The sequence below is a fragment of the Podarcis tiliguerta genome (genome assembly GCF_965153285.1).
Source record: "Podarcis tiliguerta genome assembly, chromosome: 5".
In the NCBI taxonomy this organism is placed as follows: domain Eukaryota; kingdom Metazoa; phylum Chordata; class Lepidosauria; order Squamata; family Lacertidae; genus Podarcis; species Podarcis tiliguerta.
In genome coordinates, this window is record NC_139538.1 from 16,564,265 (window position 1) to 16,588,618 (window position 24,354).

Genomic DNA, 24,354 nt, shown 5'->3' on the forward strand with positions numbered 1-24,354 from the left:
TGGCAGGGGAAACCCAGCCAGGTGGGCAGGGTATAAATAATAACATTATTAAAACAAAAAGAAAGCAGGGGAAAAACAGAAAAGGGAGAGCTGAAAATTTCTAGGTGGCTTAAGCTAGAATTAGAGGTGTAGTCCAGGTTGCTTTCTGTAGGATCGTCTGTCTTGTAGATTGCTGCTTTTGCCTCCACTTAGACTATGCTTGTATACTTGTCAACAGAGCAAATATTGTACCAGCCTAACACAGAGACTTGTGCTTAACAATTCACCTGGTTGCCACAGGTCAGCAAGCAGGTTGGCAAAGGAGGGACAGACCACTTTGTCCCTTCCCTACCAACCTAATTGATTTCAGTACTAGCTGCAAAGGAAAAAAGACCAGAGGAGTGATCAGTTTCATTTCTTCCAGTCCATTAGGCAGAAGGCAACTGTTTGGCTAGCCTGCTAAGAGATTTGAAGCCTGCATTTTCTAACTTGCCCTGGAAACGCCAGCGTGGAAACACGGGCAAGCAATTTGTAGTAAGGGACTGGTCCAGTAACTTGCATTAAGGGGTCTTTGTGACTAGCCCTGCCTTCAAACACTGCAGCCACACTGCAAGCTGAATTCGCGGCAAGACGATTCTAATATTGAGCATACCTTCATTTTCATTTTTTTTATTTGTTTGGTAAGGAGTAGATGTCTTTCTGGAGCAAGCTGTCTATCAACATCCATTAAGCTAGGAAACATAACTGGAACTTCTATGCCTCAGTGCAACGTATCTCCCAAGGATCAAATCAGGTGGTCAAGTAGGCAAACAGCATTACACTAGGGTCACCAAATAAACTGGAAAATTTTGGTTATGTCCAGGGGTTGGGAGCTAAATTGGTGCCCAAAAGGAATTTTAAATTAAAAAATTTAAAAACTCAACCCCTTTGGACGATTGTCCAAAAAAAGCTGAGCTGTCTGGATTTTTTACTTCTTGAAATATGGCAACCCTATGTTATACTCTGAGTGACGAGGCCCTCTTGATTGTTTTCTCCAGAAAGCATAATCTAAGCAGGCGGTAAAAATGGATTAATTGAACCCTCCATTACTAATCCCGTTTGACACTAACATTTTTGGCACATCCCTACCAGAGCAGACTGTTGAACCTAATGGATCACAGTTCTAATGAAGTGAGGCTGTTCTTTTCCATTTTTCAGAAAAGGAACAGAGCAAATGACTCACACACACACACTACAAGATTTACTTAAATCACTGCTAGCGCAACGTCTTAATGTGAAAAGATAAGATGCCTACACGGTCTGGGTAGCCCTGCAATGCATAATAGGACACAAAACTCTATCACTTCTGTTGCGGTCATGACACGTCTCCATCTCGCCGTGGCACTGACATTGTAATTATCAGCTGACTACTGTTGCTGGCTGTACGCCAGCTGCCAGTGGTGTCCTTACTGCTCACCTGAACCACCCAATACAGAGAGGCATCAAACCACGGGTGAGAAATGCACAGGGATAAAGGGGAGAGAATACGTAAGTGAGAACTTTAACAAGCATGGCAGTCAGACCTAATTGGAGGTGGGAGTCAGAAACCTTAATAGAGGCGGGCATGACTAATGCTTTGTTAAAAGTCATGGCAGTGTGTGGAGGCTTCCCATTGATGCAGAGGGCTTTTGTAACAGTTTCTTGAAGAAGCAGAACTCTTTGGGCAGACGGCGATTGCATTGTTCTTACGGAATGATAGTTCAGCCAATTCCACCGTCGTTAAAAAGATTTTTATCTCCACAGTGATGCCTTCATAGATTCCCCCCCTTGGCTATTTTACAAAGCACAAGTATCCTTTGTCAGACACATTTAATGATGTCTTAATCTTCGATTGGAAACTGCCTTGAGCACTTCTTGGTGGACAAGCAGCCACTCCAATTTATACATAAACAAGCGGTGGAATTGTTTTGATCTTGTTTCCCCAAGTTCCACCTTTCCCCTGTTTAAGTCTGCAATCCTAGACATACCTAGACCAAGCTACACTGAACTCAGTGGGACTTACTTCCTAGTAAAAGTGCATAGGCGTTTGCTGTTTATCAGCGCATTTATTGGTCATTGTGCCATGGTCATTCTAACAGATATACCTGAGAATCCTCTGGAAAAACAATCTCTCAAAGGACCTGTTGATGGCATTTTACCATTGTACTGTGGAGAGTGTATTAACTTATGGTCTGTGTGTGTGGTTTGGGAGCTGCATGGCCAGGGAAAAAACAATGCTATCCAGGGTTGTAAAGACTGCAGAGAGAATAATTGGGTGCACTATTCCCACCTTGGATCAAATCTATGCTTCCAGGTGCCATAAGAAAGCTGCAGAGATAGCACAGGATAGTACGCACCCCGGAAATGATCTCTTTCAGCTTCTGCCTTCTGGAAGAAGGTATAGGGTCATAAAGACCAGGACTAGCCGCCTGAGAAACAGTTTCTACGCAAATGCAATTCTGGTTCTAAATGCAGCATAAGGAGTCTCTATAGTATATTGTATTTTAAAATGGGGTTTCAGAGTTTTTAGGGGGTTTTGAATGTTTTATGTAGATTTCCAATTTCATTGTTCTGTATGGTACAATGACAATCAAGATATCGTATATCTTATATACCTGCCCATCAGGAAAGCAAGATTACATTCACTGGGCAATCCACTGGATTATATTAGGGGGTTTCATTATGTGTGGACGTACCAGTGTTTCACCATAGTAGGATACACTGGGCACCTTATCTGCTGTAGCTAGAAGATTGCGGAGGACTTTCCTGTGAAGGACTTACCCTGCCACAACAGGCAGTTAGTGGCCAATGGTAGTAACACAGGCCAGGAGAGATGCCATACGAGGTCAATTTAATCTGCCCCCATTTAAGAACATGTGCAAGGACGCAACACACATGTACAAAAAGCCTCTTACCAGACATTGCGGTGAGATCAGCGCTCCGGCCGAACACTTCTGTAATCCCAAGACCCTTCAGAACATCCTTCAGATCAATTTCCTGTTCTATTGTGAACCTAGAGAACATAAAAAAGGATGAAAACTCGCTAGCCTCTTTCCCTTGCCCCTGCAGAAGCAGATCAGCAAGATGGGACTGGTCTTCAGGAAGCACAGCATGGGAAAAAGCAGTTTTTAAAACTGTGTATGTGTGTGTGGTTTTTTTTAAAAAAGTGATAAATCGTATTTATTGAGCTGACATTCAGCACTAGTTTATGGATGGCCATTGGTTTGCTTGCCATAATATGGTCAGTTAAACTAACAGTTCTGCAGTCAAACAACACTTTCCCCAAAGGCGTTTGTGTCAACAAGATGGGTGAGGGTGATCGTTTTGTGTATGAAGCCACTTGACATGCAGTCAGTTTTTAAAAATAATTTGAAAATTAAAAAAATTCAGACCAGAGACTGAATTTGAAAGACGAAGTATTCGTTCTTTTTTTTTAACTTTTTAAAAATAAAACAAACAGGCACATCCTACCAAAGTACGCCAAAATATGAGGAATATAAACCCAATGTAGAAGTCTGTTGTTGTTGTTGTTTAGTTGTTTAGTCTTGTCCGACTCTTTGTGACCCCATGGACCAGAGCATGCCAGGCACTCCTGTCTTTAATGTAGAAGTCTATCAAAGGTTACAGGTAGAGGTTGGCAAGCTTTTTTTTCTGTTGGGGGACACACAACCCCCCCCATGATAATCTGCCAGGAGCCATAGAGGGTAGAGATGAAATCCAAAGAGTTATCTCTCTATCTGACACTCCCCATCCCAATTTGCAAGAAATTAAGGTTTGCAGGTTGCCCAACCTTGAACTACACAAATAAAAGAAATGAGAAATGTATCATCTGGTACACCAAGGGAGAGACCAGCAGCCTTTGAACTGAGAGAGATGAGGCTACTTGGCCAGCTAAGTCCAGCCTTCTGCCCCAAAGCAAAAACAGCCAACCACAGACAGACTTATGCAATCCAGACCACCATGTGCTGCAGGGAATGAGAGGTGCGCATCGCAGAATGGTGCTTTCAAGAACAAAACAGCCTTAAATCAAGGAAGCTGTAAGCACCCCAGCAGGGAAATTGTCCACCTGGGCACAAGCTGTCATTCCATCACAGGCACAGCAATGCATCTTCTGAGCACTGAATCAAATATAGTGAAATGATGCCACTATATCACACAGGAATGAGCTCCCAAGTAGTACTGTTGCCATTAGGTGGAACCATACTATTTTCTAGCACAAGGAGGGTTGACTTCTCAATGTGTGGGGCACCCATTAGCCTTGAAACTGGCTCATTCATGTACCGTATTTTTCGCTCTATAAGATGCACCAGACCACAAGACACACCTAGTTTTTGGAGGAGGAAAACAAGAAAAAATTCTGAATCTCAGAAGCCAGAACAGCAAGAGGGATCGTTGCGCAGTGAAAGCAGCAATCCCTCTTGCTGTTCTGGCTTCTGGGATAGCTGCGCAGCCTGCATTCGCTCCATAAGACGCACACACATTTCCCCTTACTTTTTAGGAGGGAAAAAGTGAGTCTTATAGAGCAAAAAATACGTATTTTACTGCATAAGCCCCTGCTCACAAGTCATTATTAAGCCTGGTGTTCACACTGATTGAAGAGCCCCTTGCAAAGTGCCCTGCACTCTCCTTTGAAGTCCTGCTGATCAGCTGATTGCATTCCAAAGTGCCTGACAGGTGTTGCCTGGTGTAATTCTGACATCAGGTGATTAACAGGTGGCCAGCCGCACCCATCTGTCAAATTTTGACTGTGAAGCATGTGTGTGTGTGTGTGTGTGTGTGTGTGTAGGGAATGCAAGTTGTCCTGCATAAGAGGTACAAAACGAGACAAACGCCCCTGGCCATCTGGATTCCTGCAGCAAACGAGTTTGTCTGAAAAGCAACATCGAGAAACGGTAACCAGAGGCTGCTTAAAAATGTCACAAGAGGCATAATTGCCAGACAAAGCAGGGTAGCTGAAAACACCAGAGGAACGAAAAGGCTTTTATTAGAATGACGGGCGCATTAATTATGAAGGATTTCGGTTCCCCAGACGGCCGCTGTGGAATGCACAGGGGAGCACGTAGCACACAAGTGGGACATGTGACAGCAGCCTTCACAAACCTGGTGCTCTCTAGGTGTTTTGGACTCCACAGCCAGCGCTGCATCTCTAGGTTCAGAACTGTCGTCCCAAACATCTGGAAAGCACCGGGTTGGGAAAACTGTGTTTCAGGGTTCTTCAGGAAGCCAGCTGGGCTGAGATGATTGGCATAGTTCGCCAAGCACTCTTTTGCGAAGAAGTCCACAGAAAAGTGATGTAGAAGACAGCAGGTCTAGAAGGTAGTAGTGGATTGTTGATTGTACTCCACAAAATTACAAAGGACTAAATGGAGGCTGATCCATTAGGGCAAATGGGGCACTGCCCCACAAACCTTAGTGTGCCCTGAGCTGGCCCCATCTGCTTGCCTTCTTACTTACAGCCAGTCCAAGGGGGGCAGCACTGCCAGCCAGCTTCCTCCTCCTAAGGCTCAGTATTGCTCTCATAGTACTGAGCAGCGAGGAGGTGGGTGGAGACAAAACTAGAATTAGTTAGCTATGCCCATCATATTTTTTGGGCTCCACCTGCTGTGGGGCTCCCTGCCTTCGGTTGTACCATTCCCCAGTGGGCACTACCCCTGATGGAAATAAACATGGCACCAAACATGGGGCTGATGCGAATAACCTATTCCTCCCTGCCCTATTCTTGTGGCATGTAAAACAGGGCTGTAAAAGAGCTGAGCAAGCCAAAACAAGGCATTTTAAATACAAGATATCCAGTGGCATTAACTGGGCTGCATTTGCCAAGTCATATTGGACTGCAGTGTTCAGCCAAAGGTTCCTCAAGTTGGAGCAGCGGGGAGAGTTCAGGGCTTTCTTCACTCACCACTATAACTCCCCAGTCACCTCTGGTGCCAATGTCTCAGGCAGAACAACCCTTCATCCCATAGAACTCAATGGGGGCCAGTAAGAACCAAGCGTACCCTAGTCTCTACTGCCGGGGTTGTGCTGGGTTGTGTGTCTAGCAGCATAACGAGTAGAGATGTTGGGAGATTTGTGACTGGATACACTGGAGCTGTTATTTGACCTGTGGGCCAAAGCTTACAGACAGGTACCAGATGTCTCACGTAGTTTGGTGCTGTTACAAAGGGAAATAAGTGACCAAACTCCAAACAGCCTGGTTATACCCTGAATGATACACATTGGAATTCTGAATATTTATCTTTTTGAATGGCCCACACCAGGTCCCCACTCCAATCAGTCAATTGCATTTTTACTCAACACATGCCCAACCTTAAGCAAGTGGAGAGTATTATGAGCCGTTGTATGCATTTATAAAAATGTGGGGAAAAGGGACAGAGTAACACCTCCAAAAGGCTGGAAAGAAGACGTAAGCTATGAGAAAGCCAAGCTACCATGTTCATCATTGATTGGAGAGACCCAGGTTCAAATCCTTACTCAGCCATGAACCTCACTGAATAACCCTGAGGCATCTAATTCTATAACCTCTCTCAACATAATCTACCTCACATTGCTGTTATGAGGATAAAGCCATGCATGCTACTCTAAGCTGATCGAAGGAATAGTAGAATAAAAACACACAAAGAAAATATGACCTATTTTCTATCTTTGTTGCTTTGTGCAACACAAGTGAATCTGAGAAATGCTGGAAACAATGGTAAACAACTGTGACCATAAACTATGCATTTTATGTTTCCATGACAGTTTGAGATTCTATTGTGTGTTCAGCAAACAGAGAATCATTTCTGGTAGTGGCAAGGAAGTCCTTTGAGCCTTCCAGTTACAATTACCTAGGAGACGACAATAAATTTGGAATTAATTTGATCCAAATAGAAATCCGTCTTACTGTCACCTTTGATTTCCTGGCTGACATGCTGATTTCTGCCAGTTACCTGGAGCAACAACAGAGATATGCCCATGGGTACAAATGCCTTGTCAGACTTTTTCATATATGATGGGAATGCACAAGGGTGCCCATACAAACTTGTCAGTCACCTTAGATAAGTACATATTACAGTTACATAAACTGAGCTTTCAGCATATCCTTTAATTTCTGAGGGGTTTGGAGCTCTCGGCAGTGATACCAGTGCATTATTTACAGTCTGCCCCCTTAATTTGTGTGTGAAGGGAGTCGCCCACAGATTCTGCAGCATTCTGCCAATGTTTTAAGCGATGTGGACCACTTTCGAAAATGAAAATAAAAAAATAATGTATTGTGGGGAATTTCATAGCACCGTAAGATCATAGCTGCGGGAAGTGAGGTTACAGGGAACCTGGCAGAGGGCCTTCTTGGTAATGGCACCTGCCCTGTGAAACCTCCTCCCATCAGATTTCAAGGAAATAAACAACTATCTGACTTTTAGAAGACATCTAAAGGCAGCCCTGTTTAGGGAAGTTTTTAATGTTTCATGTTTTATCGTGTTTTTCATATTCTGTTGGGAGCCACCCAGAGTGGCTGGGGAAACCCAGCCAGATGGGCAGGGTATAAATAATAATAATAATAATTATTCTTATAAGCCACACGGACCAGTGGTCTGACTCAGCATAAGGCAGATTTCTATGACGCAATTTAGCATGGGGGGGGGGACTTGGGAGGTCACCTGGTTCAACTCCCTGCTCCATGCATCTGCTTAAATGTCCAGCATCTGCTTAAATGCATCCAGCAAAGAGAGAACGCAGACCCTGAGCCCCTAAGACAGCCTGCTCACTCCAAAACAGCTCTTACTGTTGGAAAGTGTCTCTGAATGTTCAGCCAATATCTGCTTCCCTTCGATTTCCATTTATTCGTGTTGTTTTGATCATTTCATTTTTTAAAAAATCAACTTTTTTATCATAATTGTGATAAGGTAATCTGAGACAGCTCTCACCAGCAAGCATAATTTTTTTAAAAAAGATTTATTGGGCAATTTTTACATACAGCAAGATAGAGGGTTGTGCCCCATGCCAGGTCTACTCAGAGTAGACTAACCAAAGCCAATAAGCATGACAAACCTGGGTTCATGGGTTTCAATGGGTCTGCAACCTAGAATCATAAACCTACCAGCAGCCGGATAAAAATGGAGATTTTGCTGTTACATATTGACTAGCAACTTGACAGCCATTACTACAGAGTGGCACGTGCTGAATGAGGGTTTGCATGTTGCAACGTCCCCAGAGAGGCCGATAAACCTGACAGCATGATCTTTGAAAGATTAGATCTCAGCCATTCTGAGTAAAACTTAGTTAAAGTCCACCTTTGCTACTGCTGTTAGCTGCTTTGAGGGCTCCAATTAATTGCTGGAACTGCTGCATACAAGCATTAAATTGAATCAAATTGATGGTGCTACAGAAATAATTGTGAATACCATGGGCAAAATTAAGAGATGCATCCTGGGCTGTCATCTGGAGAAAACTGGATGGACAACTTCCAGCCTTCAGAGATTCTAGCGACTGTAGTCCTTGAGCTTAAAGCATGCTCATATCTGCCTAGACCCAATGAAGGATCTGTCCCTTGGTCACAGTACTGCGTGACACTAGAATGTGACGGAACCTTGGGGACTGGATTTTATAAACAGAGCAGATACTTTCAGAATTTGCCCAAACATTCTTAAGGCTCTTTGTAAATATTAATGAGTGAAGCATAGCGGAGAATGGATAAAATTAGATGCCGTTCCTCTCCGGCGTATTTTCATAATAGGAATGGAAAAGGTAGCTAGCTAGCGCAAACTTTAAGTGCAGCACCCCGATGCTGTAATTCCCTTATTAAATTGCAGAAATTAATTATATACTTCCGAGGTTGAATTTCTCTGAGGATGGCAAGCAGATCTGGTGGATGTTATCAATGCACCAAATAAATACTCCATAAATATTTTATGCTATTTCTCCCTTTCCCTCCACCCCCTCAAAGAAGGCGAGAGACCAAGATGGAAGGGAAAGGAATGTGTGGGCCCGCGGGCCTCGCGCGCTGAGAAATAGCAGTGGAATAAAATTAAATTCCCAACGCCCCGAAAGAGTCCATCCACTTATGAAGTGAACATTTTCTCTTTTTTTAACTTTTGCATTTGTAATAGGGCTTGAACGACTAAGCAAAGCTGAGTTAATCACAGCATTTCCAATTTTCTGTCTGCGCTATCTGTGCCCAACTGAAACTGCAGTTTGCTTGTCTTAATAGCAAAACGGGGGTGGGGAAACAGCACAGGATTGTTAAATTATACTCCGTTCCGTCCCCAAATCATTGTTTCGGAGCCAAAGAGATCAACATTTTTTAATCCACTTTTGTGTAGCAGGGAAACAGACCATGAAACTAATTTGCAAAAATGATTTCCAAGCATAATTTAGCCGGGGAATGCAACGCGGGGCAAGGACCAGCTAATAACAGTAACCAAGTCTGCAACGTTCTCCTTCGGAATTATTTCACTCTGTACCACGGTATTCGGGGTTTGTGCATTTGTTTCCCTGATAATTGCTCATCGTTTGAATATCTTCCCTTCAAGGAAGCCACTTGGAGTAAGAACACCACATTCTTTTTACTCTGTATAAGGCAGCCTTTCTCAACCTGTGGGTCCCCAGATGTTGAACTACAACTCCCATCACCCCTAGCTAGCAGGACCAGAGCTCAGGGATGCTGGGAGTTGTAATCCAACAACATCTGAGGACCCACAGGTTGAGAACCACCGGTATAAGGGAACTTCTTACGTTCTCCAATTTTTTAAAAATTAATTTCCCAAATTATTATAAATCCAACCAAATTACTTTAATTTAATACAATTTCTTAAAATCAGGTTTCCTGCTCCTGTTGCAAACATATGTTGACTGTTTCCTCCCATAGCTGCATCATTTCTTATACCTGCAGAAATGTGACGCTTCCCTTACTCCTCCCTTCAATAATCAATTCATTCAGCGTTCTGATTTCCACAATGGAATGGCAAACATCATATACGGCAGCTGGCGATTGGGTGAGATTGAACAACGGGCTTATTGGGATCACTCTCTGATGCAATGCATGGTGGGAAAACAGGACTAGCTTACCCAACATGCTTGGCCCAGCAGATATCCACATATAGATCCACAAACATGTGTAATCCAATGTCGAGAGACCCAGATTTTATTGGGGGTGGGGACTGACTGTGAGATCTGGGTTTATGCACATTGGATTTAGCCTACGTACTCCATTCCTGAACATTAAACCCACATGTGGGCATGCATTGGTACTTGGGGAGGGACCAGGTCTGATGGAAGTGGGAGAGAGCTGTTATTTCACCACACTGCACAAAGAGGAGCAGAACACCACCCCCTAAAGCTCCTGCAAAAAAAAATCCACAAGTTTTCTAGTATTGCAGCTAACCTATCACAGCTTTACATCAAAACATATGCTGAAATGAGTTCTAAGGTCTGGATGTGGCCAGAGATGGAAGAGAAGAGGTAGGAGCGTTCAGCTTGGTGAGCAGAAGAAAAGAGCAGGTGATGAAACCCTTGTTGAGCACTGTTTTCAGGTTCTGCCTTGTATCCACAGAACCATGAGTTGGTCCACTTCTACAACAGGGCGTTTTCACCTACCTTCCGGTACATTCCCTCATGCCTGTGCATCAAAAAGCTGCTTTCAGGGGAGTCTCAAGCATGACACGCAATGGGACATGAAGGGCTGTGTGTGGTTGGATGAGAAACTCAGTGGGAAAATCAGAGAGAACTCCCACCCTACTTTTGACATGCAGCCTTATGGTTCCCAACAGAAGACCTCTCCCAAAGTTCGGTCAGCCTTTGCACACCCGCAAAAATAGATTGCGACGGTCTACTGAAACTGACAGTGGCTCCTGTCTCAAACCACCCTACCAAACTATTATCCATAATGGAGTAAGAAATCCCTGCTGGATGAAGCCATTGCATAGCTGTCAACTTTTCCCTTTTCTTGTAAGGAATCCTATTAGGAATAAGGGAATTTCCCTTAAAAAAGGGGAAAAGTTGACAGCTATGGCCATTGGCCCGTCTAGTCCAGCATCCTGTATGCACTGTGACCAAACAGATGCCCACGGGAAGTTTTTAATGTTCAATGTTTTATTGTGTTTTTAATATTCTGTTGGGAGCCACCCAGAGTGGCTGGGGAAACCCAGCCAGATGGGCAGGGTATAAATAATAAATTATTATTATTATTATTATTATTATTATTATTATTATTATTAGTTCCAAAGCAGGACCGGAGTGCAATAGTCCTCTCCTCACAGCTATGTTATTATGAGCTCTCCAAATGGCAATCTTGGTGTTTCCATTTACATGAGGGGCACTGAGGTAAAACAAAAGAAAAATGGAGAGAAACTTTTCAAATGAGCCGCAGGGTCGAGCTGTTTGTTTGAATCCAATGCCTTTCACAGTCCCTAGCCTGGCCAATATCCAACATGCTACTAGCGTTGGGCGATATCTGGTTTTCATGATATTTCACTAGCTGAACATTGTGATATACTGATATATCACAGCGACTGAAATAAGGACGGAGCCATGTAGAGGCATTGGCTGGCTTCGTGGTTTTTCCTGCATTGTGATTTTTGCCAGCGCCTGCTCTTGTGATTCGCTGCCCACTGCAGGAGGCAGGGGAGATCTCAGCTGGCAGAGAGGAGTGCAGGAATCGAGAGAAGCATTGGTTGGCTTCACGGTTTTGCAATTATTGCATAACACGTGCACCATGATTCAAGATATATTGCCAGGTCAAAATTATGAAACAGGTATCATTATATGGACTTCACATGGATTTTGGACGCTGTATCCATATATCACCCAGCTCTACATGCCACCTACTAAGCCAAACTGACTCTCCTCTCCCCTCCATCCTGCCAGAAGCTGGAAAAGCATTCTCACCTGGGTAGATAGACTTCCACCTTCTGCTTCTTTACGGAGCTTGCCCATTCCTCAATCAGCTGGGCTTTGACCAGAGGTTCCAGTGTGGCTAGGGGAACTTCTTGCCTGGAAAGAACAATCATCATGCTGAACTCATCTCCTTCGTAGGGGATTTCCAGAACTTGATAGATGCCTCCGGCTTCATTGGAGCCGTCACTGAACTCCCCTAAAAGAAAAAAGAAAAACAGCCAGGTTGGGTTTTCGGAGATAATTTCATTTACCTGCACAGTACTGAAATCCATAGGATGGTCTCCAGCTGAGAACAGGCCTTGAGGCAAATTTTGACCAGCTGTTAAAACCATTTGATTGTCTTTTCACATCTTCAGGATCAATTATTTCACCTTTAGATGAGTACACACACACACACACACACACACACAGCTCCTGGTGTTGGATTGGTGGGTTTATCCTCTTCGTTGTTTGTTTCTTTTTTGGGGGGGTACTTCCCCCTTTCTTGTGGGGGAAAAAATACAAAGGCTGCGTTCACATGGCAGTTTAATCCATTTTCATGAAATTTCCATAACTGTTGATTTCCACATTATATTTGAGCTTTCACATTATATAAAATCAAGTTCTAGAACTACACTGGAATATAGACCAGGTTTAGCACTCATTTTCATCTTATTTGCATACAGATTTTCTTTTTTTCTGGAAGCAAATAACACGAATATGAGCACTAAGCTGGCGCTAAATTCCACTATAGTTCCAAAAATGGCTTTTGTGTCATGTGAATGCTCTGATATGATGGAGAACTTAACAGGGAAAAGATGTGAAAACAAAATACACTGCCCTGTGAATGTAGCAAAAATGAAAATGCTGTACTATCATATTTTTAGGACTTCTTTAGCTTTCGGGCATAACTAACAAAAAACCCTCTGTTATGTATGGTTTAGACATATGGGTCAAACATAAGGTGAACCACATTGTGCTAATCATACTTATTAATGCACATCATGGATTGAGCATCCAGATGTACACCAAACTAGTCATGGTTTCTGGAGCTGCTTGTCAGCTTTTGTTTCCCATGTACTCAACTTCACAGCAGCAGCTTCTTGGGGCAGATCAATGGCCCAACTGTTGTTTCTCAATGGACTGCGAATTCAGACATAATAGCAGATCCATAGTTAGAGTAAACCATTGTTTGCGAACCAGACTATGGTTTGTTGGCAGATTTTGATTCAGACATGATTTGTATTAGGTCCGGACATTGCCCACATATTCTAGCTCAGAGACGAGATCCAGAAACTTTCTTCTGCGCATTACAGCATGGACCCAGAAAGTGGTGTGGAAATATAACTGGTTATTTTATCTCCAAAACCAAACAGGTTATCGTTCTGGCCAGCAGCTGCACAAGGAGCTCCCTGGAATTACCTATGTATGTTCCTTTGATCATGGAACGGCCTCGGTCCTGTATACCTGAAGGAGCGTCTCCACCCCCATTGTTCAGCCTGGACACTGAGATCCAGCGCCGAGGGCCTTCTGGCAGTTCCCTCATTGCGAGAAGTGAGGTTACAGGGAACCAGACAGAGGGCCTTCTCGGTAGTGGCGCCCACCCTGTGGAACACCCTTCCTTCAGATGTGAAGGAAATAAGCAGCTATCCTATCTTTAAAAGACATCTGAAGGCAGGCCTGTTCAGGGAAGTTTTTAATATTTAAAGCTGTACTGTTTTTAACACTTGATTGGGAGCAGCCCAGAGTGGCTGGGGAATAAATTATTATTATTATTAGAATAACATTTATACTGTATAGCACTTTCGTGTGTCTAAAGCACTTTGTGTGCATTATCTAAATTCGTGGTCCCCAAATCCCCCCCCCCCCACAGACCACTTGAAAATTACTGAGGGCTTTTGAATACCACTTAATATTTTTTCTGACTGTTGTAGTGATTGTAGGACACCACTGTAGATTCTGTATTATTTTTAATTGTATTTTTTATTGCTTCCTCTTCCCCCCCTTATATATTATATTTTTTTGAGTTACTGTTTGAATGCCATAAAATCCAGATTGCAATGCATATAATCAAATACAATGAAAGAAATAAAAGAAGCAATTAAAAATCAATATGCATTGGGTGTGCCATCTTCCACCTTCAACCACAAATCCACAGACATGCCATAGAACTGTGAACAAAACTCAGGTCACAGTTTGGAAATTTGTGGTCTAGATACAGGGTCAGTTTGCCCACGATGCAGGATGAAGCAGCTGCCTTGGGCAAGACTGAAATCCCCTGAGATCTTGCTGGAAACCACTGAAATCTTGAGAAATCTCACTGGAAACCGCCATCACTATTGCTACAGATCAGGGAAGATTTGCTGGTGTGGGGTGTTGTGGCAGCATATTCCTGTTTCGCCTTGGATGGCAGAATAATAATAATAATAATAATAATAATAATAATAATAATAATGGTAATAATAATTTGTATTTACAGTGGTACCCTGCAAGACGAATGCCTCGCAAGACGGAAAACCCGCTAGATGAAAGGGTTTTCTGTTTTTCGATGCGCTTCGCAGGATGAATTTCCCTATGGGCTTGCTTCGCAAGACGAAAATGTCTTGCGAGTCTTGAGATTTTTTTCTGCTCCCCACCCCCTTTTTCTAAGCCGCTAAACTGCTAATAGCCTTTTAGCAGCTAATCCGCTAATCCCTTAAGCCTTTAATAGCCGCTAATAGCCGCTAAACCGCTAATAGCGCTAATCCGCTAAGCAGCTAATAGGGTTGCTTCGCAAGACGAAAAAAACGCTAGACGAAGAGACTCGCGGAACGGATTAATTTCGTCTTGCGGGGCACCACTGTATACCCCGCCCTCCCTGGCCAAAACTGGACTTAGAGCGGCTAACATCAAATGTATAACACATTAACCTAAAATCAGGCAATCAATTAAAATACATCCTAAAATCAGATCAGAATCAGAATAAAATCCAATCAAATGGCAACCCGCAGATTAGGGTTGGGGACCTTAAATGCTGAACTTATATGAGCTTGTGAGAAAAATTGGGAGGCTGCTTTCATGCAAGTTCTTATGAAGGGGGAGGGGGAGTCAGACTGAACCCTGACCAAAGGCCTGGCGGAACAGGTCCGTCTTGCAGGCCCTGCGGAAAGATGACCCTGTCTCGGTGCAATCCTTAAAACAGCCCTGGAAGATAAAGGTAAAAGGTAAAGGACCTCTGGACGGTTAAGTCCAGTCAAAGGCGACTATGGGGTTGCGGTGTTCATCTCGCTTTCAGGCCGAGGGAGCTAGTGTTTGTCTACAGACAGCTTTCTGGGTCATGTGGCCAGCATGACTAAACAGCTTCTGGCGCAATGAGACACCATAACAGAAACCAGAGTGCACGGAAATGCCATTTACCTTTCCGTCACAGCGGTACCTATTTATCTACTTGCACTGGTGTGCTTTCGAACTGCTAGATTGGCAGGAGCTGGGGCAGAGTAACGGGAGCTCACCCCGTCGCAGGGATTCGAACTGCCAACCTTCAGATCGGCAAGCCCAAGAGCCTCAGTAGTTTAGACCACAGTGCCACCCACGTCCCCCAGTATTCACATCTTCCATACTGATACACCAATGAAAACATTGCAGTTGACATAATAATCATGGAAGGCTCCTTTGGAAACTTCCATTTCTGAGGCCCCGGTGGAAACAATGTGATTTCATTTTTGTCTGGTTGGCAATTGTGCAGGAGATGTTATTAAGAGGTGTGAATTGGCATTAAGTGCTGAAGAAGGGTGATAGTGTTTACCTAGAAAATTAATCTTTTCTTCTAGAAAGAAAACATGTACGATATTGCTTACCGTAATAAAATTCTCCCTGCTGATACATCATTGGAATTTGCACTTCACTTTCATCATCTTTAGTGAAGGAGAAGGTTCTTGTGTTTTCTGGCCTGAACTGAGACTTCCAATTTCCCTTAAAGTAGATTGCATTGACGAGGGCCAAGTGAGTGAGAGCGCCAAAATCCCTGGCCGACACAAAATCTTTGATCATGTCTGTCAGTTGAAAGGGGAGAAAAGGAACACATTGATCAGAATGCCAAATTGAACATTTATATCAAAGCTGGAAACACCCCCCCACCCCCCCAAAAAACAACACTATGGAAGGAAAACAAAACAATCTAAAAGCAACTCCTTTCCATGTTCCCACATTTAACTGTCCACTGTTTGGTCGGAGAAGAACTTAGGTTTCACCGCAAGCAGATCAACCTGCACAACAAATACAATATACACTTATCTAAAATAGTTTTGAAGTTATAGGCATTAAAATTGTCTTGCAGTGTTTAACCAGCTGGTATGTTAGATCAAGGCGATGCCCATAAAAAGAGTGAAAAACAAAACAGAAAACAACAACAGGCTGCGTTTGAAAAACAATGTAAAACAACCCATTCGTTCCAGATGGAAAAGCTTGTTGGTGGGGGAGGTATTTTCAGTTGTTTCCAGAAAGCGCAGATAGTGGGTGCTTGTCTTACCTCGACAGGAATGCTATTCCACAGAACAGAGCCATGCTGAAAGCCCTGCTCCAAATTACTGTGGCGTGGGCTCAGTTCTTTGGAATTTGCAGGAGAAACTCTCCTGGATGCCACAGTGACCTAGTGGCTGTATATAAGTGATAAGGTGGACTTCTCAAGTACCCACACCTCCTCTGTGCAGGCCACACCCCTCAATGTCCTGTGCAGTCGTTGCAAAGCCTGTGGAACTCCCTCCCACAACAGAGACTAGACAGGCACCCTTTTTGCTGAACTCCAGGCACAGACTAAGACTCTCCCGTTCTGGCAAGTGTTAATAAGGTAGCGTTTGGTTTTGTGACACTTTTTTTTTTTGCAAATGGTCCCCATTTTCTGCAGATTGCTTTTATGCACACTGCTTACAAAAGCAAACAATTGATATAGAAATGCCTTCAATAAATAAATAAATAAATAATAAACCCCACTTTGGATGCAGCTTGTGCCTGGCTGGAATGTGCCCTTAAACTCTGATTAATGCCTCTTGTCTGCCAGGCTGGGGGGTGGGAGGAGGGGAGGACACTGAGGGATGGAAATGTGATCCGACCTGTGTTTTACAGGCTTTATTTTGGTGCAAACAATTTACAGTGAAGAGCCCCAAAGCTCATGTCTGGCTCAATCAGTAGCGGAATCCGGGAGCGGTCTTTTTTGGGACCTCCCCCAACATAAGAGTTTCATTACCCCCAACCTTCTCCTTCCCTCTTTGCCCCTTAGGCTACTGCACAGGATGGGCGATGGCAAGGACGTGATTCCCTCCTGTCCGGCTTGCCCAGGAGTGGTGTTAAGGCTCCCCCCAGCATCCTCTGGTCCTTGCACCTCTTCCCTGCTGGAGGCGGGGCTTTCCTCCTCCCCAGAAGAGGAACTGATTTTCGGAGGCTCCCTGTAACACAACCGCCCTTCTATTTCTCGCCTCTGAGCCGATGACAGTTCCCTGACACCTCCATTACACTAACAAGAATATACAACACCAAAGCAAGCACCTCTGGCTCAGGGCCTCTGAAACTTAAGTCAACATCCTCCTACCTTAAAGGGATTGTTCTGTTGACTGCCTCCCATCTGCAAATAATTTTCGGTACAAAATTGACACAGGATCCAGAGAGCAACTCTACCAACTTCAAACTTTTCTCATGCTACTATTCCTGCTTGCTTTTACCTGGGCAACATTCCCACAGGCTTCGAGAGTAATAAGCGAGTAATAAAACGGGGAACGCATCTCAGCATCCGCCCCGCTGACATTTACTCAAGGAAAGGAAGAGATGTCTCGCATCTGTTTGAGTCAGGGGAGGCTTGTTAGCCAAGCCTAGCAGCTGCTGTGCCCACATTCCTAAATAAATCACTCCAATCAGAAGGCATTGTCTGCTACCTGGTGCTGCCAACTGGGAACGGCTTGCTTGATTTTCAGTATGATAATTTCGTCTTTGGATTTCTGCGCCGACAGTGATGAATCGAGTGGATGGGTGGAAATTTCACAGATCGCTACAGACGGGGGTCTCTGTGTTTTATCTGGGATAAAATAAGCTACGTGCATCAGAGACACTCGGGTACAGAGTCACCGATCCGAACAGCCGTGCGCATTCTGGTGCGCAACTGGGACTGTGCCTTTGCTTGCATGGTAGAAGCAAGTCAGCCAAGCCATTCACTGGTGGGGATAATTTAGAATCAAACATTTACATGGAGATAAGAGATCTGTAACTACTAACTACATCAGTTTAACAGACCAGATAGCTCAAGTCAGTAGAACACGAGTCTCAATTTCAGGGTTGTGGGCTGATTCTTGTGGTCCCTTCCAACTCTACAATTCTACAAGGCTGATCTTCCAACTTGCCATGCCCGGAAGTGGGTTCAGAATGGCTTGGTCACCATGCTTCAGAACCACAACGTAAGTGCTCTGATGGTGTTTCCTGCTTGGCAGGGGGTTGGACTCGATGGCCCTTGTGGTCTCTTCCAACTCTATGATTCTATGGCACCACTGCAGGGCAGTTCATCAAATTTTTCTGCAAAGAGATGGAAATGTAAAAGGCTTTAAAGGAGGGGGTGGGGAACCCTAAGGCTTTCAAACCAGTGGCATGTAGCTCCTGAAAGGTTTCCCTGAAAGGATTGCAGTCCCTGGGCTGAGCCTGTTTTTAAGCTCTCTCCAAAGAAAGAAACACAAGACATTTGGTGCAATCGACAACTTTAGCAATGAGCCATTTTAAGACATTCAACAGCATCCCAATGAGCATAAAATGACAACTGTTGACAGTGAGTAGGAATGTAAAAATACAGGAACGTACTATTTGTGTGATTCTCCACCCATCTATTGATGTGGCTGGCGACTGCTATGTTTTGACTGAAATCCACATCTTCCACTTCAGCTCTGAAGTACGTCTTCATCAGCTGCAAAAATTTGTCACTGACGTGAAACCTGTTCTGTACATAGAGGGAATTGGCAAGCTTCATCACGTACTGGCTGTCTTCAGCGTTTGCCATGTCAGAAAGGTCCTTCAAGAAGGAAAATTCTTCACCTGGAAGCAAGGTGCGAGATAGGAAATATTTCTGTCAGGGTTAAGTAAATATATTGAGGGCTTAAAGAATCCCATTGTCTTCCCAGTGGAAAATCACAGTGATATTTTCGATTTCGACAGAGAAGGTCATTGCAAAATGGTATATAGGGTGGCCTGACTCTTCTTCAAAAAGACTTGGGACTAATAAAACATTAGAAGCAGGGGCAGCCGCCCAAGGCAATTCAAGGGTCCTCATGAGCAGCCAAAGCTACATTTAAATGGAGAATTCTCCATTAATGCCAAGAAGTGTTCAATATGTGTCCCTATTATGTCATGCTTTGCATACATGGAAAATAATGGGCAGCCCCCTCTTACCACAGAGCAAGTTTGGGAAACCTTTGACCCTCCATATTTTCTCAACTACAAGCCCCAGCCATTGACAGATCTATCTCCAAGAATATGTCTAATCCCCTTTTACAGAGATGCAAGCTGAGGGCCTGTGGCAGTGAATTTCACAAGTTAAATTATGCATGGCTCAAGGTATTTTTGTCCTGAGTCTGCCAACCAATTCCACTGGGTGACCCAAATTCCTAATATTATGACAGGGGAACAAAAACTTCTTTGCGGCCATTTCCGTGTGCAATCCTTTTGTTCTTTTAATTCCACCCTCACCTTTCCTCTTGCATGTTCCCTGCGTGCACATCATTCTCTTTTTGAAAAGAAAAAAAATCATAACCAAGGCAATGAACTAGAGCACAAAGCAGCCCTTTGACAGGGAACAGCATTCATCAGTTGACAATCAACTGTTTTATAAACCGGCATTATGTGCCCATATGTTTCCAACTTTTAATGGGAGGTTCCCAACCACTTTTGTTAAATATTTACACTGTTGGGCCAGCTGTTTAAAATTTCCTCTGCTATTCTAAAGATTCCCATAGAGCTCCTTCAAGATTTCCCCAAAAGCCGCACTAACGATGTTTACACAGGATTAGCGCATACCATTTGCACAGAAAAATAAACCAGCTCAGCGTGCTGCAAATGTCGCCGCATTTTGAAAATGATGACAGACTGTCACCTTGTCTCCAAAATAAGAACGGGACTTATTTTAAAATTCCTTCACCCCTTTTGTTTAGCGTTGCAAGGTTTGCAAAAAATATAAATAAATCAAATGCGGTTCTGTCAGCAGGGATGGTTTAAAAGAGCTGAGGGTCCAAATGGGCATGCAGACAGGACACATAAGGAATTTAGTGCGAGGCCCAAGCTCATTGCAAGGGAGTGGGGCTGGCAGTTGCCTTTACCCTCACAAAAAACTGTTGAAAAAGTGAGGATTGTAGATACTGTGGTAGCCGTGAAAAAATAGGGGAATGGGGGCGGAGTATACATTTTGGGTTGTATCCAACACTCTACACACAGAGTTCCAGTGTGCTGTAGTGGTTAAGAGTGGTGGACTCGTAATCTGGTGAACCAGGTTCGCGTCTCCGCTCCTCCACATGCAGCTGCTGGGTGACCTTGGGCTAGTCACACTTCTCTGAAGTCTCTCAGCCCCACTCACCTCACAGAGTGTTTGTTGTGGGGGAGGAAGGGAAAGGAGAATGTTAGCCCCTTTGAGATTCCTTAGGGTAGTGATAAAGCGGGATATCAAATCCAAACTCTTCTTCTTCTTCTTCCACTCATGCAACACAACTTAATCCTCCTCTGCTATCTCTGTATGCCCCCAAATCTGCTCCAGTGGACCCCAGATACCTCTGTTCTTCCATAAAAAGGCATGAAATCACATCGAACAAGGGACCAAATTATTGAGGAGGGGGGGAAATCTTATCCTCATGTCTCAGATACAATAAAAAGGGTGAAGACTGAAGGATCAGGATAGCAGCTAGCCATAGTGGCCCATTACCTGGTAACCTCACGTTTAGATTCTGTAATGCACCTCTGAAGAGAGACTGGAAGCTGCAGCGTGTTCAGAAAATAGCGCACAGGATTGGGAGTGAAGTTTCTATTCCAGTCCACATAACACCAGTCTTGCACTAACTGCAATGCCTACCATATGCTACCAGGTCCAATTCAACATTTTATTGCAATCCAACAACACAAGGTTCCCTCCTCTGCTTGGCTCCCTCTCCACAGAGTTTTAAGCAGACTGTGAAGACACACCTTAATCAGGCCTTTGATTAGGCTAATGCTGTTCGTAATTTTAACTCCGTTGCGCGTGGACTGAATGCTGAATTTTGGGTGAAGTGGGAGAATGTTTATAATGGGAACTGATTATAGTCTTAACCGGTTTAGTTATGTAATACTGTTGCTTTAATCATATGCATAAGTAAACAACCCTTGAATCTTTTCTTTGAAGTGTGCTTAAAAATGCATAACTAAATTAGTTAAATAATCTATAAAAGAAGACTAGCAATGAATTCTTTAGCTGCAACACACCATCTGAATGTGACAGATACATGCCAGCCAACTGAATGTTGGTCTACCTTTCAGTCTTGCCTTTCTGATCACTGCATGACACTCATCTTTTCCATTTTAAAACAATGTAGCAGGTATATTTTATGTGTTTGGTCATCCCCTTGTTAGCTAGAGACATTCCAGTTTGGTTTAAGGCCCGTATTTGGCACCAAAACAGCCTTAGAGGTTGCCCTGATTTATGACCTTTATCAGAAGAGAGACAAAGGGAGTTAGGCCCTGTTGGTTCTCCTTGGTCTCTTAGTGGTTCTTGATACCTCTGACTATGGTATTATTCTTGAGTGACTTAGGGAGGTGGGAGTACTCTGTTACAGTGGTAACAAAGCTCCTACCTGCAGTATCACTATCAGAAAGTAGTACAGTGGTACCTCTGGTTGCGGACGGGATCCGTTCTGGAGGTCCGGTCGGATTGAAAAGTCTCTGCAACCTGAGGACTGCTTCTGCGCATACGCAGAAGCAATCTACCACTTCTGCACATGCGCGTGTGATGAAACCCTGTCAAATACTTCCAGGTTTGCCGCATCCCGAAGTTTACGTAACCAGAGGGTTACGTAACCGGAGGTACTACTGTACTAGGAGATTGCTGCTGGCTCCATAGCCTTTGGGGTCCAACAAAGGTCCATTATATCTCCTATATGAAACTAATGGAGCTATTATACATGGATTTGAAACCCGTCAGTATGCTGATGACACACAGCTTTCTCTTCACTATTCCGTATGAATCATGAGAGGCTATGAAAGTGTTGGACCAACATCTGGAGGCAATGAAGGAAGGGTGGGGCAAATAAACTGATGCTAAATCCTTACAAGGGACGCGGGTGGTGTTGTGGGTAAAACCTCAGTGCCTAGGGCTTGCCGATCGCATGGTCGGCGGTTCGAATCCCCGCGGCAGGGTGAGCTCCCGTCTTTCGGTCCCAGCTCCTGCCCACCTAGCAGTTCGAAAGCACCCCTAAGTGCAAGTAGATAAATAGGTACTGCTTTATAGCGGGAAGGTAAACGGCGTTTCCGTGTGCTGCGCTGGTGCTGGCTCGCCAGAGCAGCTTCGTCACGCTGGCCACGTGACCCGGAAGTGTCTCCGGACAGCGCTGGCCCCCGGCCTCTTAAGTGAGATGGGCGCACAACCCTAGAGTCGGACACGACTGGCCCGTACGGGCAGGGGTACCTTTACCTTTACCTTAAATCCTTACAAGATGTAAAGAGAGGTGGGTGGGAGGTTTTTGTGTCCCGGAATCAGGTGTACAACCTGCTCTGGGAGAGGGTGAACTCCTCTTGAAGGAATAGGTTCATAGGCTGGGAGTACTCCTAGATTTCAACTTGTCCCTCGAGTCTCAAGTGGCTTCTGTGTGCTTATGCTTAGCTTAGAATTAATTATCACAATTGCAGTTTCTGGATCAGAATAGCCTGGCCTCAGCTGTCCATGCTCTGGTGACCTCCCATCTGGACTTCTGCAATGCACTGTATGTGGGGCTGCCCTTGAAGATGGGACAGTAGTTGCCTCTAGTATAGAAGGTAGCTGCTAGGCTGGGAAGTGGGATATAAATTGAGTTAATAAAATAAATAAAAATAGCAATTATTTCTTAATAGTTTTTAAACGATCTATTTAAACTATTTGTTTAAAAAGGAATGCAGAGCTATTCCCGGGAGTTGTGTGTGTGTTGATTTGTCACATCATACACCCAATCAGCATGATGCCAAAATAAAATGAGGTGTCGCCCCCCCCCCCCAAAGTAATATAATATCTTCCTTCAAGCAGCTTTTCATTCAATACGCATAAAAGAAGATTAATTTATTTTTTTATCAGCTCTTATCTGATTTTTATGTGTTATTTTTTATTGAGAATTTTATTGTCAGCTGCCTTGGGCATTTTTATTATTGAGAGCCGAGGTATTAATATACCAACTCATCATTTTCTCTTTAATAATACATATTAAGGGCCCCCCTTCTTTCCTTCAAGCAGATGAGACCTTGTAGAAATATTAAAATTCACTTCCATCAACACAGGTGATCAATCCTGTCTAGAATTCTATGAAAGAGCCATTTATAAAGAAAAAATATATCTGTGGCACTCACGCTTCCTAGATTGTTATGCAGGACCACCCTGTGTGTGTCTGCTAAGATGTTAAGACCTGCTGAGTTCAATGGAATTTAATCCCAGGTGAGTGTTAAGCTGTTGTTTTAATGTATTGACTGGACGAAATAATAATCAAATAAGTGTCGCTTGACGCTTTGTTGAACGCTCATTACCGTTTTTCAAACCTTCATATCCCATGGCGTGTCTGATTTCCTTAAGGGTGGACCCATGAGCTCCGAGTTCCACCATTCCCATGGCGATTGATATTCCCAGTGGAGAGAAAATAATGTTTTCATCTTCCCCCGCAGCTCTCAGCTGATTGTAAACATTCACTGAAAACTCCGCAATGGTTTCATCAGGAAAACTGGTGCTGAAGCCATCGCTTTGCAAAACAAGCAGAGACAAGAGGCCAAGGAGAAGCATGTTGAACGGAGGGCGTTTCAGATCTGTAAGGAAAATTAAAGAGTTGACGAGTTAATATTATATTGTGCACATAATAGATTAGTGGGATCATTAAATTGTATTAAGCATGAGCATAGTGTCATTTTCTTTCTTTCTTTTTTTAAAAAGCAGCAACTCAGATGCCATTCACAAACACACAAGAGTGAATTAGAAAAATGTATAACAATTATCACAATTGGAGAGAGACCTGTTGGAATGTAATGTCAAAGTGCTGTCTACTCTAAAATGATATTATTGGAATGGGAGACAAAGAACGAGCAAGTAAAATCTTCAAGGATACATTGGGCAATAGATTTTGGTTATAATATAGATACGGAAACATGGGAACGATTGTGGAATACGGACATAAAGTTTACAGCATGTTATGGTTTAAGAGAAAATGACATGAAAATGTTATATAGATGGCATCTAGCACCTAGTAGATTGGCAAAAATGTATAAATCAAAATTTAATAAGTGTTGGAAATATAGAGAAAGAATGTTTTTTTTATC

The 24,354-nt window shown here is 43.6% G+C and overlaps 1 protein-coding gene and 1 long non-coding RNA gene across 2 annotated transcripts in view; both read right to left on the bottom strand.

Moving 5' to 3' along the window:
• LOC310678534 overlaps positions 1–24,354 on the bottom strand; it is a 241,139-nt gene that overhangs the window by 112,895 nt on the left and 103,890 nt on the right. The gene's annotated exons all lie outside the window — the stretch shown is intronic.
• Positions 1–24,354, bottom strand: part of SERPINI1 (serpin family I member 1) — a 101,831-nt gene that overhangs the window by 16,962 nt on the left and 60,515 nt on the right. Inside the window, exons 2-6 of the mRNA XM_083442390.1 lie at positions 23,575–23,847; positions 18,658–18,888; positions 15,681–15,875; positions 11,857–12,061; positions 2,913–3,010 (exon numbers count right to left, since the gene is read on the bottom strand). Of these exons, the coding sequence (XP_083298516.1) occupies positions 2,913–3,010; positions 11,857–12,061; positions 15,681–15,875; positions 18,658–18,888; positions 23,575–23,824 (979 nt within the window). The 5' untranslated portion in view covers positions 23,825–23,847. The remainder of the gene's footprint in view (positions 1–2,912; positions 3,011–11,856; positions 12,062–15,680; positions 15,876–18,657; positions 18,889–23,574; positions 23,848–24,354) is intronic.